Source organism: Psammomys obesus, unplaced genomic scaffold (genome assembly GCF_907164565.1).
Source record: "Psammomys obesus unplaced genomic scaffold, mPsaObe1.curated_primary_1811, whole genome shotgun sequence".
NCBI classification, from domain to species: Eukaryota; Metazoa; Chordata; class Mammalia; order Rodentia; family Muridae; genus Psammomys; species Psammomys obesus.
The window spans coordinates 43,672,074-43,688,272 of NW_026585644.1; the positions used below are offsets into that span (position 1 = coordinate 43,672,074).

At 47.2% G+C, this 16,199-nt stretch overlaps 1 protein-coding gene across 1 annotated transcript in view; it reads left to right on the forward strand.

Moving 5' to 3' along the window:
- Galm (galactose mutarotase) overlaps window positions 1-15,382 on the forward strand; it is a 51,512-nt gene extending 36,130 nt beyond the window's left edge. Inside the window, exons 5-7 of the mRNA XM_055618676.1 lie at window positions 10,375-10,516; window positions 12,723-12,897; window positions 14,169-15,382. Of these exons, the coding sequence (XP_055474651.1) occupies window positions 10,375-10,516; window positions 12,723-12,897; window positions 14,169-14,246 (395 nt within the window). The 3' untranslated portion in view covers window positions 14,247-15,382. The remainder of the gene's footprint in view (window positions 1-10,374; window positions 10,517-12,722; window positions 12,898-14,168) is intronic.
- Window positions 15,383-16,199: the final 817 nt, after the last annotated feature.

Below are 16,199 nucleotides of genomic sequence, written 5' to 3' on the forward strand. Positions count from 1 at the left end.
ACTGAGGCCCCACATTTGTATAGCCTCAGTCAGGGCCTCTCTGCGTTTTCATCTGGTTCTATCAGAAGTGAAGACGAGGAAGGTGATTTCAGACTTAGAGTTTTGTCGGATGAAAGGGCAGGATGTCAGAATGCAAGACAGGCCAATGAACATCACTAAATTGGTAGTTAGCTCAGGCCATAGACAAAGGGTCTTTCATAAGTATCAAAGACTGAGAAGAATGGAAAGAGAAAATATGGTGACATCTCTAGCAATCTCTGAGACGATCAGACCTATCAGGAATCTCTGGCCTGTGGCAGAGCCAGAAGGCCTGGAGGCCACAGCTGAGCAGAGAGCAACTCAGGGTGAATTTTACTTAATGGCAAATCCCCATATTCGGTGCGGATGAGAATCTAAGATGGAAAAACACTGTCATGAAAATGCCTGATGTGGGGTTAACCATGAAACATTGCCTTCTCACCTGAAACTGACCTGGAACTCAGCTTAGCTTTTCCTGCTGTGGCTGTTAGGTCGTCTCTGGAACCCTCACCCTCCTCCACTGCAAGTCAGAGCCAAAAACCAGAAAGCGCTCGGTGGAATGGAAAAGGCTTGGGGGCGGAACCCACCCACGCAGTAGTTGAATGACGCCACAAACCCAGCTAGACAGCAGAGGAAAGGGCAGAAGAGCTTTGACATTGCGTGATCTGTGAATTTTTATTAAAACGCTGCCTTTACAGAAAAATCCCAAGGCGCTTTATTTGCCAGCTGCTGGAATGAAGTAAAAATTCCCACCCAGGGTGTTATTTTTCATTATCATTCTCTTTATATTGTTTCCTAAAATAATAACTGCCATTCTGGAGACGATTTACCAAGACGGCTTAATTAGGTGTCAGACGAATACCTGTGCCCACGAGCGCCATTACTGCGGGCCTCTTATGCAAATCTCTGACTGTTCCCAACCTGACTAGCTGAAGAGACAGACATAATTGGAGCAGCTGGGCTGCAAGCACAGCTGGGCCATCCCCATGGAGACCAGACTCCAGCACTGAGTCCTTCCTGTTGCTCCAGCCTTCTTGCTCCCTCTTTTTTTCAGAGACTGTGCAGCAGCCCATTTGAGCTCAGGCCTGTGCACACAGTCACTGGGGAGCTTATTAAAATACAGATTGTCCTCCAGTTGAGACCTGGGTCCAGGTTTCTCACAAGCCCTTAGGTGAGGCATGTACATTTGTTGCTGGTCCTTGGGTTTTTCTCCAAGCAGCTCTCTCCCAGGGCCTCAACGAAGCTCCAGCCAGCCTTTAGGAACCTGTGTCACTTTCTCATGCTGGCCCCATGTCTTCCCTTTTGTTGCCCTCCCCATCTCCTCTATGGTCTCTGAAGGCCCTTACTTCCCTGTACCCCCGCCTCCCTCCAGCACTCTGTTCCTGGGCTCTGTCATCAGGCTTGTGTTCTTCAGGTTACTCTTCAGCAGATGCATTCAGCCAGAGCTCATCTCAGCTATGTGACACATTTAAGGCCAGCCTGGCCTAGATGAGACTGTCTCAAAATTGAAAGTTTTAAAAGACAGAAGAAAAAGTAACCAAATATCAGATTAGTCCCCAAATGAACAACCAGTGTCACTGCTTCCATCTAAATGTGTATGCCACCACCGCCTGGATTTTTAAAAAATATTTATTTATATTTGTTGTTTTGAGAGAGTCTCAGCTTGCCTTGAACCTGCTACTTAAATCAGGCTGGCCTCTGCTGGGTGAGCCAAACTTTAATCCCAGTACTCAGGAAGCAGAGGCAGGCGGATCTCTGAGTTTGAGGCCAGCCTAGTCTACAGAGCAAGTTCTAGGACAGTGAAAACCACATAGTGAAGCCATATTTAATATATATATATATATATATATATACATATATATATACATATATATATATGTATGTATATGTATCTGTACACCTGCATGACAGAAGAGGGCATTAGATCCCAGTATAGATGGTTATGAGCTATCATGTGGTTGCCAGGAATTGAACTGGCCTGAAACTCTGTAGTAGTCAAAGAATAACGTTGAATTTCTGGATCTCCTTCTTCCAGATGACTGGAAGAAGGAGTCATCAGGACATCTGGAAGAGCAGACAGTGCTCTTAATCGCCGAGCCATCTCTCCAGTCCCCCAAACCCTATCTTTTAAACAAAACAAACAAAAAACAAAAACAGGCTGGGATTAAAGGTGTGTATGGCTGGCACCAAAGCCACTGTGCCTGGCTTTCTCTGTCTGTGTTTTGAGACAGAATCTCTAGCCTAGCCTGTCCTCAAACTCACTACATAGCAAAGGATAACCTTGAACTTCTAATCCTCCTCCCTCCAGTGCTGGCACCATATCCTGTTGACTGTTCTTAGGTTTGCTTACTTGTTTTGAAGCAGTCTCTATGTCCAGGCTAGATGAATAGGCTACCAAATGAGATGCCTCTCATCCCCTGAACAACCCTTTGAAATAAGTATCACCCAGTGCTTCAGCTGAGGGAGCTGAGAACTGGAGAGGCAGATATGTGGTACAGAGACATACACACACACAGAAAAAAATGCTTGTCCACATAAAAATAAAATTTAATTTAAAAAGAAAAATGTCATTAGGAATGCGTCCTGCTCTCCCCAGAGCTTCATTCCCCTGCTATTTTGAAAGCTGTTGATTTGCTCACACTGAGTTAAGCATCTCTGCCCTTGTGTTTGTTGTATGTGCCGATAGAAAGTGGAAGGTTGTGAACGTTACAGAAGGCAACCCTGGTGTGATATCTGGAGCCCTTGCTGCATGACTGTAAGTAGAAACGAGCCAGTATGCTCCTGACCAGCTCCCGGAGCAAATGCCCGGTGACGTAACTGCAGCATTCTGCCTGTGAATTTTGGCATCTGGTCCTGGGAGGGCAGCGTGCTGTGTGATACACAGCACAGGAAGCCTGTCTTCTGCAGCACGAAGGCCAGGGGTCCTTACCAGGGGGTATGGCTGCCCTTAGGAAGTGCTAAGGACCTTCTGTAAGTGCCAGAGAGAGAGAGAGAGAGAGAGAGAGAGAGAGAGAGACTATAGCTCTTCCAGTATTCTTAAGGATTCATGACTCACAGTTTAAAACCCATTGTTCTAAATCCTTAAATAATTAACAGTGGAAACTGAAAAACGGAGTGGAAATACCCTGTTCGTAAATGAAACTGGCCATGCCCCAACACTTCCCTTTCACTGCATATGCGTGTGCATTCATGTATGTAACAATCAAAACAAGCTAACTGTGTGCCAAGTAGATGCTAGTATTAGCTCCATCTTATAAATGACAAAGACACAGAACTTATCCAAGGTCAGATAGTAAGTCCATCTGAATCCTAAGATAGCTTACACAGTTTTGCAAAGCAAAATACAACGGAAACCACACAGAGCAGTTGTTTTTAACTTGGAGCTGATGGCAGAAACCTATAATCCCAGCTGTTTGAGAGGCTGGGGAAGGAGGGCTACAAATTCAAGGTCTGCTCCGGCAAAGTCTCGAAACCCCACCTTGAAAAAGAAAGCAAAAGGAAAGCTTGGTATGTGGCTGTGTGGTAGAGTGTTTGCCTAAGGCCCCAGGTTTAATCCCTAGCAACACACACACACACACACACACACACACACAGAGAAAACACACAATCTGAGACAGGATCATGTCTTCCACACTGGCCTGAAACTCTGTAGTCAAAGAATAACCTTGAATTTCTGGATCTCCTTCCAGTCACCTGAGTGCTGGGATTACGAGCAGGCAGCATCCAGTTTATACAGTGCTGGTTGTAAAACCCAGGGTTTTCTGTATCCGGGGCCAGCAGTCTACCAACTCAACTGCATCCCAACCCAAAACCTTTTCAGATGACACCAGGTTTTAAATGTTCTGTGTATGAGCATGTACTGGGGATTGAACCTAGGGCTTTGCATAGGCTAGGAAAGTACCCTTTCATTCCAGTACATCTCCAAGCATTTGGATCCATGTAATGCCATATAAATGTGTCTAGGACATGTAACATTATATAAATGTATTTAGCTTGTGTCCCAAGCATAAGTTCATAGGCAGCAGAAGTCTGTTCCTGTGCTGTCATCTCTCTTCCCTCGTCTCATTAGCCAATCATGACTCATCTTTTAAGATTAGGTTCCTGGGCTGGAGAGATGGCTCAGAAGTTAAGAACACTCACTGTTATTCCAAAGGTCCTGAGTTCAATTTCCAGCAACCACATGGTAGCTCATAACCATCTATAGTAAGATCTGGTGTGCAGGCAGAATGTTGTATAAATAATAAATAAATCTTAAAAAAAAAAAAAGATTAGGTTCCTGTCACATCTGTGAAAAACCTTTGCTGGCCCACTGGAATCCCACAGTCACAGCCTTTCACAACCCTGTAAGAGTCTATATTGTAAGTCCGTCTCTGCCATGTGGTTTTAGGCTTTCTGAGGTCAGTTTAACCACTGACATGATGATACAGAAAAAAGAAATTGAAATAAAAAAATTCCCATTTGTGCATATGCACGTGCCTGTGAAAGGCAGGGGATAACCTCAGCTGCCATCCCCTTGGCACCATCCACCTTATCTTTTGCGGTCTCTCACTGGCTTGGCCTGCTGGCCAGTGAGCCCCAAGCAGCTGTCTGTCTGCATCTTCCTGGAGCTGGGATTACTTGTCACCATGCCCAGCATTTAAAATTTATAAATTGATTTTTAATTTTTTTGATTCTTTTTTTGCATAGGCTCTGAGGATTAACTCAGATCCTCCAGCACTCTGCTCGTTTAGTGACTGTCCCAGTCCCTGTTTTTGGTTTTTCCCTCATCCGAAAGTAACTTCAAAGATCTGTGCTCACCATGTAGCCTCTCCTGAAGGCACCTAGAAGCAATGTGCAAAGGGGAGGGTAGAGAGAGAGAGTAGCCTCCACAGGGACATGTTGGCCAGTGCTGAGAGGCGAAAACACCCTGGAGTGACTTCGTGGAGCAGCCGCAGCCGCTACACGACAGATCACTGCTGCAGCACAGCCATTCATTGACTGGTTTAGGGCCTCCACAAAGGTCAGCGCTGGCACTCAGACATCTGAGGGCTCCTCTTCCCTGCTTGCCTGCTGGTGGTGGCTTTTGGTGGGGAGCTCAGCTGAGACTGTCACCCGGCTGGACACACTTCCTGGCGACTTGGGCTTAGTGGCTGGCCTTCAAGAGCAGGTCTTGAGAGAGCGGCCCAGGCTGGAGCCTAGCCGCTCTATATTCATAACCTCGTCTCGGGAATCACATCCCAGCGCCTCTGTTGTTAGAGGCAGTTGTTAAGATGCATGTAAGTTCAAGGGGGAAAGAAAGATACCAGCTGTCAGCCAGGGAGGGTTAGTACCGTGTCAGAAAGGGCACTTGAAGGATGGGATGTAGACCAGGGTGCAGTCTGCCACAGGCGTGAAGAAAAGGCTGAATTCCTTGACAAAACCTAAGTGTGAGACCCTCAGTGAGATACAAGAAATTAAGGCAGGTGGATTGCAAAAGAGTTGTGAGCTTTCACTTTCCAAGAGTAATTATTGCTCTGTCATGGATGCAAATAGGAAGAGGAAGACTGACTTGATAGAGTTCTAGCATTGTCAGAAAGTTCTGATCTGATCAGATCCACTTCTTGAAAAACTGGCACAGCTGTAGGGTTAGAGCAGCATGCTCATGGACTCCTTGTTGACTCTCCATGCATACCCCCTTTTTCCCGCCATTTCCTCCCCCTCCCGGATCACTGTCACTCCACCACCACTGCTGTCATAATTCTTGGCCTTTTCACTATACTGGTGGTGTCTTGATCTCTTAGCCCCATAATCGTGCGTCTTCAGATGACCTTGTTCTCCATATACCCCACCTGCTCACTGCGGCTGCCTTAGGTTTGACTGTTCATCCCACTGCAGCCTACTGCGACCACTTTTTGGGACGGCATCTTTGAGATCCCAGCATTCTTCAGTAACACAAGAATCTGGGGGCCTTTGACCCTGTTTCCTTCCACTCTCGCCCACCCACTCATGGCCTCACGTCCCCCCACTCCATCCCAGCTTAGGAGCTCATCACTGAAAAGCACCCCTTTGCACATGCTCTCAGCTGGCTTGCCTCTCCTCCTCCTCCTGTGTTTGCAAGCAAGCCCCAGGCTGTTAGAGCCACAGCTGCTTCCCTGAAGCCTTGGGTCTCACCCTGTAGCCACGAGAACATTCGAGAACATTCGGAGGATTCTTCCTGCTGAGTGGCCTCAGGCTTTGCTGGAACAAGGAAGCAGGATCAGTCAAGTCACTCCTGTGCCCTTAAGCTGTATCTTGAGCTGTCAGAGGTTACCAGCTGCCCGGCTTTAGGTTTTGCTGCTTACATCTTACCACACTTCCAGCTTTATCAGGAGGATACAAATCCTCTTCAGAAAGCACACAAGATGGACGGACGGACGGACAGATGGACGCACAGGCAGATGGACAATAATGGGTGAATCTGGTGGCTTTCACACTAGAACCATGATGTGACATCCTCTCTGTGGTCACACTTTTCATTTCATTTACATTTTCTGTGCACTCAGCTTTGCTCAAAGCATGCTTGACATCTCATTGCTCATCTTCGCACAAAGCAAAAACTCGTATATGGAGATTAAACATTAAAAGAACGTGTTTATTCTCCAGAATCTTAGAAAAACCAAGAGAAGAGGACTTGGGGGCTGAGGGTAGAAGGTGCTGTCACCAGCCACCACAGACATGTCATTGTGAGTCAGAAAGGGACACTGGGAGGTGTTGAGGTCTGGAGATGTATCACCTCAGGCCTCAGGCACGTCCCTTCTGCAACCAGGTCAGCGTCTCTGCAAAGTGAGGTGTCTGCAGGAGTCAACCACACGGGCCTTCTGGACTTTGCGTTGACTTGGTCACTGACCACTGCTCCCTTCTTAGTGGCTCCTGATCTCCACCGTCGGTTTCAAGTAGCTTTTCCATCAAGCTGAAGCTCTAGTTCATGCCAGCCACCACAGAGGACAGGACACTCCCTGCTCCTGCCCTTTTGGCACTTCACCACAGTATGGTGAATGTTTGATAAAGTCTGTTCCATGCCCGATGACAACACAGTAGAAAAGGGACTAGTCTGACGGAGGACGTGAGAGTCCTCCAAGAAGAATGCTTTTAGGCATATTACAGAGTTCTCCAACTTCTGTTGTTATTTTCTTTTGTGTTTATTTTTTGTAAATGTGAATATCTGAGACAGGTTCTCTCCATTATGTAGCTTGGCTGGCCTGGAACTCTGAATGTAGGCCAGCACACCAGGCTGGCCTGGAACTCACAGAGATCCACTACGACCGGCTTTTTGTTTTCACACCAGATCTCAATTGTCACTCAGGCTGATCTCAAACTTGAGATATTCCTGCTGGTCCCCAGGGGCTGGTATGTAAGCATGCCCCACCATATCATACTCTTTTGTTGTAGTTATTCTTTTGAGATAGGTCTTACTTTGTACCCCAGGGTAGCCTTAAACTCAGGGTGATGCCCCTGCCTCATCCTGGTATTTAGTTTGTTTGTTTGTTTGGTAGGTTGGTTGGTTTTTTGAGAGAGGGTTTCTCTGTGTGGCCCTGGCTGTTGGAACTCTTTTTGTAGACCAGGCTGGCCTCAGACTCACAGAGATCTGCCTGCCTCTGCCTCCTAAGGTTGGGATTAAAGGCATGTGTCACCACTGCCCAGCTTTGCCTCATCCTTGTAATGCTGAAATCACAAGTATGTATCACCACAGGTGACTTAGAGATTATTCTTTTTTCTTATTTTATGTGTACAGGTATTTATTTTTCCTGCATGTGTGTTTGTATACTGTAGGCAAGCCTGGTGCCTGCAAAGGCCAGAAGAGGGCATCAAATCCTCTGGGACTGACAATAACAGACATTTTGTGGGCTACCATATGCGTGCAGGAATTGAACCTGGGCCCTCTAGAAGAGCAGCCAGTTTGCTCTTGGCTGCGGAGCCATCTCTTTAGCCTTTAGAAAATATTCTTAGGTAATCAGTAGTGGGAGTTACAGAAAAGGACATTCCATTATTAGAAAAATCCCAAAGACATGGTAAATCTTGGGGACAAATTCATACCTACCTATGAAACACATGAGCACATATTAATCACACACACACACACACACACACACACACACACACACACATTAGGCCAGGCTGCGGTGGGGCACACCATCAATCCCAGCACTCAGGAGGCAAAGGCAGGCAGATCTCTGAGTTCGAGGCCAGCCTCATCTATGGAGTGAGTTGCAGGACATCCATGGCTACACAGAGAAACCCTGTCTTGACAAACCAGAAAAAGAGGCCAAGCAATGTGTCTTGCCTTTAATCCCAGCACTCAGGGAGGCAAAAGCAGGTGGATTGCTGTGAGTTTGAGGCCAGCCTGGTCTACAAAGGAGTCCAGGACAGCCAAGGCAACCTGTCTAGAAACCCTGTCTCAAAAAACAAACAAACAAACAAACAAACAAACAGATAAAGGAAGAAAGAAAGGAAGGAAAGGAGGGAGGGAGGGAGGGAGAAAGGGTGAGAGAGAAAGAAACTAAGTCAGTGTGGAAACGAGGCTCCTTGAGAAACAGAAGTCGAAAGTGAAGGCCGTCACAAACTCTCCTCCCAGAGTTTGAATCCCTGAGGTGTGTGTGAAGGTGGGAGGAGAGAGCTGACTGCTGTTCTCTCCCTTCCTCCATGGCATGAGCATCCGTGCACACAGAGCCACACCTGCACACTAGCAGTCAACTTTATAGACCTTTGTGACCAGTCTGGGAAGGTTTGGCCACACAATCATTACTTGACAAGAGCACCCCGGTGAGAGCAGCACCCCCTGCCGGCCCCCCGGTCCTGCTCTATCAGGGGCCACCAGACACCACAGAAATAATAAAAGCATTCCCTCAGAAATCTAGAGTATCTCAAGAAGAGATGAAATTTATCCAACCGAAGGTCAAGAACGATCATTGTGGCTGCTGTCTACAATCAGACAAAAAAAAAAAAAAAAAAAAAAATTATCTTTACAGTCAATCGTGGTGAATACCTTTCATCCCAGTACGGGAAAAGAGAGAATGTAAGATCTCTGAGTTCAAGGCCAGCCTGGTCTTCATAGTGAACTACAGGACAGTCAGAGCTACATAATAGACTATGTCTCAAAAAACAAAACATACATATACATGTATTATATATTTATGTGTGTGTATATATATTTACAATAAAGAACTTATGAAACCAAAATTACAGTTGAACAATTGTATAGTAAACAACCTTGATAAATATTTTGCAAAAAGAATGAAATATAGAAACTTTACATGGCCACGTGTATCTTGTCAGCTTCTCCATAAGCTGACTTGATTACACTTATTAAAGTCCACATGCCTAAATAAAATGTACCGAGGGGATCCCCGCCATCCAGGATTTGGGCTTTGAGATTCAAAATTACAAATTCTCCCATAACTAAGGAGGTGCAGAGGCCTGATGGCGCAGACATGCTCTTGCTCTTGCGTTTCTAGCGCCACCTTCTGGGAAGCAGGTGCCTTTCCTTTACCTTCTGTTCAAAGGGATGGAAACCGAGAAAAGGAGAGGCAGGGGCAGCCCTCCCAAAAGGAAGGGGAAATAGCTCAGTCTTTGTAAAGTGCCCCCGGGCCCCTTGCATGGACAGGGACTAGAGTTCAATTCCTATAACATACAGAAAAAAAGCCAGGCATGATGACATTTAGCCAACATGGAGTGCTGAGTCCAGCCTTTACATGGCTTTTGAAGATTTGAACTCAAGTCCTCATGCTTACAAGGCAAAAGCTTTATTCTCAGAACCATCTCCAACAACTCAGAGGTTTGTTTTTTGTTTTTGTTTGTTTGAGTACTTTTATTTGATTTTGTTTGTTTTAGGGACAAGATTTGTTGTTGTTATTGTTGAAACAGGGTTTCTCTGCATAGCCCTGGAACTCATTATGTACACCAGGCTGGCCTTGAACTTAACGTGATCTGCCTCTGCCTCCTGAGTGCTGGGGTTATATATGTGTGACAGCACAACTGGCACGCTTAAACTGACGATCCTCCTGCCTCCTCCACCGCCTGTGTGCCCGAATTACAGAGTGTACCACCACATCTAGTTTTACGTGGTTCTCGGGATTAAATTGCATGGTTTCTTGTATGCCATGGATGCAGTCTGCCAGCAGAGCTGCATTGCATGCCTCGCTCCATTTTATATTGTTTCAGATACTGCATTTGGCCATCAGTTGCATATTCTGATCCAGGGAACCCAACAACCCATTGTCCTTCTTGGGAGCCAGGGTCCTATCTCCTCTACAAATTGAAATGTAGGCTCTGAGAGAATAGAACCAGTGGGTCTTTAGGACATTATAGATAAAGCTTTGGTCTTGGTAATAACCACCTTCACTTTCTCCAATGTCTTCCCAGGAGTCATTGCTCCAGTCGAAGGAACTGCATTCGACCTGAGAAAGCCAGTGGAGCTTGGAAAACACCTGCAGGATTATCACATTCCTGGTTTTGACCACAATTTCTGTCTGAAGGGGTCGAAAGAAAAGAATTTTTGTGCAAGGTTGGGAACTCCATCCTTACTGCCTCTGTTGGGGAGAAGACACAGCAGTTCTTATTTGAGGAGCGTTTCCTGTGACAGTTTCAATAGCACCTCAAACGCCACACCCCACACCCCATATCTTTCTTTGTAAAGCCACTTGCATTAAGTGAATTCTGTAGAATTCTTCTTCCCCAACCTCATCCTCCCTGCCCCCTTACCCAGCATCCTCTCTGGCTAGCCCTCTCTGCCTATTCCAAAATACCCCATTCTGTCAGAGGCCCTGATTCTCCTCTTCTGGTCACTCCTGCTGTCACTGAACACCAGAGCCCTAGGTACATTCCTGTCTGTAGGAACGATCTGAAGGCTGGCCATGCGGCTCTTGAAGCTCTCATGGCCCCCATGTCCCATTTGATAGACAACTGAACACATGCTCTCTTCTTGTGCAAATCCAGTTCCTTGGGACATTTTGTATTTGGAAGTCCTAATCTCTAATCCCTGAGAACATGCTTGGCACAAGCAGCTAGTTAGTTCATGATTGTAGAATCAGAGGAGTCTAGGGGATGAGTGACTCATACCCTAACAGAGACAGAAAGGACTTTCCAGACCTCCTCACTAGAGCTCTAGGAGTAGGGGCCTCTGGGGTTCTACCTGCTCAAGATAACATTCTACTGCTTATGTATGCTCACGTCTCTCTTCTCTCCACCCCTCCCCAAGAAGCCCTTCCCACCTTCTCCCCATTGATTCAAATCCTGGGTCTTCTCCTCCCAAACTTTTTTCTTGTTTTTGTTTGTTTGTTTTTTGAGACAAGGTTTCACTGTGTATCCCTGCCTGTCCTGGACTCGCTTTGTAGATCAGGCTGGCCTGGAACTCACAGAGATCCACCTGCCTCTGCCCCTAGGAGTACTGGGACTACAGGCGAGAGCCGCCAAGATGGGCTCCCAAACATTTTTCTCCAGCCTGTTGGTTGACAACATATTTTGCATTTAAGAATTTTTTATTATTATTAGTGTGTGTTGAGGGGAGGCAGGGGAGAGGCACTTTTACTGGCTGAGCCATCTCACCAGCCCAACATTATTTTGTTAGAACGATTTCTTGTGTGATTTGCCTTCTGCTAAGACTGTGACCCAGGCCTTTCTTTAAATCCCTTTGATGAGAAGTACAGGCCCAGGCCAGTAGGTGGTGGTGCACACCTTTAATCCTAGCACTCGGGAGGCAGAGACAGGCAGATCTCTGAATTCCAGGACAGCCAGGTCTACACGGAGAAACCCTGTCTCAAAAACTAAAACAAAAGTACAGAACCAGGTAGGAGCACAACTTTTGCAGAGGCCCTGCTTAAAAACAAACAAAGCCGGGCTTTGAACTCAGACATTCACCTGTCTCTGCCTCCTGGAATGCTGGGGTTAAAGGTGTGCACCTCCAGCACACCTGGCTGTGAACATACCACACTCTTGCCGAAGAAAAGTTGAGCTGCTTACAACCACTTGTAGCTCAGGGTTCAGCAGATCTGATGCCCTTTGCGTGCCTTCAAGGGCACCTGTATTCATATGCACATTACCACACATGTGCATACACTTAAAAATAAAGAGTAAGTTGGACGATAGTTGATCGTTTGCATGCCTTTACTGCCAGTACTTGAAGGCAGGCAGATCTCTGAGCTTGAGGCCGTCCTGGTCTACAGAATGAGTTCCAGGACATCCAGGGCCACATGGAGAAACCCTGTCTTGAAAAAAAAGAACAAAATCAGTCAGTCAATCTTTTCAGAACTATGTGGCCAGACATGGGGGATGTAGGCCTTTAATCCCAGCACTCCAGAGGGAGAGAGTTCCAGTGCAGCCTGGGCCACACCCTTGGAGAATATGTCTTTGTGGCAGGGGCAGAGTTATTGATAAGCAAGTACAGGACCCTGGCTCCCATCTCCAGCTCTCATCAGCAGAATCTCTGGACCCTAGAATTGCCTCTCTCCAGCATGGCTGCTCCTCCCAGCTCCCACAACTCCATAACTGGCTGCAGTCAGTCTGTGTACCATTGCCCAGAGAAGCCAAGGTCATGGGAGAAGTTCCTGAGTCCTCAAAGCTAACACATGGCTCCCCTGTGAAGCTTCCAGAATCTTATTGTCCTGTTCTCACCCCCTGCATCCTTCTTGGCCCTGTTCTGCCTGGCCAGGTCTGAGTCCCATCCCAAAGCCGTTTCCTGGCCCCGCTCAGGCTAGGCTTGTCTTTACCCACAGGGTGCATCATGCCAGAAGTGGGAGGACCCTGGAAGTATACACCACCCAACCTGGCATCCAGTTCTATACAGGCAACTTCCTGGATGGCACTCTGAAGGGCAAGAGTGGAGCGGTCTATCCCAAGCACTCTGGTTTCTGCCTCGAGACCCAAAACTGGCCTGATGCAGTTAATCAGGTAAAGCCACAAGCTGGCTCGTCGGAGCGGCGTCCATTGGTTCACTGTCACAGAGTAGGGCGGGTCACAACACCAAAGTCAGGCTGCATAATTAACGTTCAGGCTTTGCTTTTCAATGTGTACAACCACAGAAAACCCACAGCTAAATAACTGTTGTTAAAAGTGCAAATTTTGTACCATCAACAGCTCTCTTCAGTGTTTCTCCTTTGTAAAAATAGCTTGTATTCACCTGTTTCCATTGTTGTCTCCGTGACTTACCGCCTCTGTCTGCTAACCTAGGCCTAGTCCCAGAAGTGTCTAGCCTCTGTACAGTCTAATCTAGGCCTAGAATGTTTTCAGTGTCTGACACTTACTACTGAATAAGTTCACCCTTTCTTGTTCTTACCGATCTCAGAGGGCTGGTTCAATTCAGTTGTTCTGGCTCAAACTCCTGTCCCAGCTGACTGATTCAGTCTGGCTTCTCTTTCCTTCTGTCTTCACCTGCGTTCTTTCTCTGCAACCTGTCTCTATTACTGTTCCAGTAAAACTGCCTCTTCTCTCTCTGCACTCCTTGTCATCCTTATTCATTTTATGCACTTTCTTGCGTGGTGCGGGGGTGGGGAGGAAGACTGTGCAGTTACATTCCATGGAGGTCCAAGGACAGTTTGCAGGAGTTAGTTCTCTTTCTTCATGTGGATCCCAGTGATAAAACTCAGATTATCAGCTTTGGCCTTAACAACCTTTACCCCTTGAACCTTCTACCACCTTGTTTTTGTTTGTTTGTTTGTTTGTTTGTTTGTTTGTTTTTAAGACAGGGTTTCTCTGTGTAGCCTTGGCTGTCCTGGACTCTCTTTGTAGACCAGGCTGGCCTCGAACTCACAGAGATCCACCTGCCTCTGCCTCCAAGTGCTAGGATCACAGGAGTGCACCACCGCACCCGGCTCACAACCACTGTTTTAAGAGGCCCTCCAAATCCTTTCTTCCTGTTTGATCTCTGGTTTCCTGTGTAGTTGTTGCTTAGAGCCTCGCTCCTCACAGTGTCAGCCATGGGAAGAAGCTGTGGCTTACCCTGGAGTCCAAGCATGATTTTCTGCAGCAAGCCTCGCTTTGACAAAGTAGGCTTGTGCCGTGGTAGATTTTCATTCATTTCACCGCAGATGAGTAACACGCTGTCCTCACACTGGCGCCAGTCCACAGACTCCGCTCCAGAGACGAGCACAGAGGCACACCCTACATGGCTGTGTGTCCAGCTGTGATGGTTGCAGGGTCAAACTACTGATTTCATTCCACAGCCCCAGTTCCCTCCTGTGTTGCTGCGGCCTGGGGAGGAGTACAACCACACCACCTGGTTCAAGTTCTCTGTTGCTTAAAGAAGACTCAGGATGCCACCTGGTCCTGGGCCAGGCCGGCCTCCCATCCTGGTGAAGAAGACGTAGAAGTTTTAAAAGTGATCTTGCGTGTCAAGTCATACAGCCGGTAGCTGCCATAGTAACCAGCTTGAATACCGATGTCCTTTCCCAAAAGCTGGCTTCAGGCCATGTCTAATGACCAGCTCTGTCCTCTGTCCAGTCAGGTGACAAATTGCCTCTTCTACCAATGCCATCATCTGAGGTCTGATTCTAGTGGAGAGGTTGTCCTTGGGACTCTCTGTAGGCTCCTTCTCTCCATCCTGGCTCCATCTTGTCTGTGTTTGTTATGCCTTCCTTTCTTTGGTGGAACTCTCTTTGTTTTCCTGTCTCTTTTACCACAGACTACTCTCCAGAAGTTAGTGTAACTGTTCTGACCAGGACTTGAGTTCAAGCTGTGAGAATTCAAATTCTCCTCTGGGCCTCAACCTCAGTCCGCCTAAACATTCCTAGGGTCGCTGAGGGACAAGCAGTGTTTTGGACCCTGTTCCATCAGAGCCTTTCTTCTCAGACTTACTGTAGGAGCGGCAGAGGTGGCTCAGCAGTGAGGAGCACATGCTGCTCTTCCCAGGGCCGCAGTTTAGCTCCCGGCACCCGCGTCAGGTTCACAGCTGCCTGTACCTCTAGCTCTGATGGATGGAGTGCCCTCTTCTGGCCTCCATGAGTGCACACATGCATGTGGCACACACCCACACACACACAATTAAAAATAGATCTTAAAAATTACAAAAATCACTTTAGAAGCATTAGCGTGAGCTGAACTATCTCTTTAGTTTTAGAGATGGGTGTGACTTAAATTGTCAGATCCAAATATTCAGAATAATTTAGATTTTCCTGCCTTTGATCTTGACTAGAAGCCTGGCTAAAGTGTAGGAAGACGAGTGGGCATAGAGGGCAGGAGCTGAATGAGAACGTCTCTCACACAATGCTTGGAGCGCCAAACTTTGCGATAGAAGTAGATGCTACGCTGAGGCAAAAGAGCAGTGTCTCTTCTCCGAAATGATTACATTGTTGGTGACAGGATCTGACTGCTGATTTGGGGGGGGGGGGGTTATTATCTGCTGCAATCAGTTGAAATAAAAGCAAAATTTTCATCTTCAGGAGACTCTTGTTTGTTCACTCGTGTGTGCATGCGTGCATGCGTTCCTGTGTGTGTGTGTGTGTGTGTGTGTGTGTGTGTGTGTGTGTGTGTTGTGTGTTGTGTGTTCGAGTGCACGTGCATGTTCCATGTATGCCATGTGTGGAGACTAGAGAAGGATTTTGGACATCTTGTTTTCCCTCTCCACATTCTTCCTTAGTCAGTGCCTCTCACTAAACCTGGAGCTCACCTTTATTCAGCGGGGCTCTCTTCCAGGAAGCCTCATCTGTCCTCTACCACGCCCCCTGAAAGTGGGGTTACAGGTGTGCGAGACCATGCCCAACCTTTGTGTGTGGTGCTGGGATCTGAGCCCGGGAGCTCATGCAGCCACACCTACACATGATGAGCTATGCTCCCAGGCTATGTCATCCCTGAGACAAGGGAGAAGAGGTCTGCAGAGCAGGCCTGCAGCGGCTGTGAGTCAGGTTCTTCTTCTGGTCCACAGTTCTCCGAAGATGTGGGAGCACCAGGAAAGGGTGAGCAGCAAATGCGAAAGCTGACAAAAGCCCTAAGCAACAGCAGCATGAGCCTGGAACTGTGGCCTTGTTCCTCTTTCCTCACTAAAGCAGACACCCAGGCCTGACACATCACTGCTCAGAGCTCCTGACAGTCTGTGCTTTGATCACATTCTTCTAGGACCCTCTGTATAAACAAAGTATTACCGTTCTCCTGTTCTCCTTGTGGGGAGCTGTTTTCTCCAAGAGGGAAGACAGAAGGTCATAAAAATCAGGAAGTTCCTGAAAGTCGTGCAGATTTGCAAGGTCCCTCCTCCAGGTTAT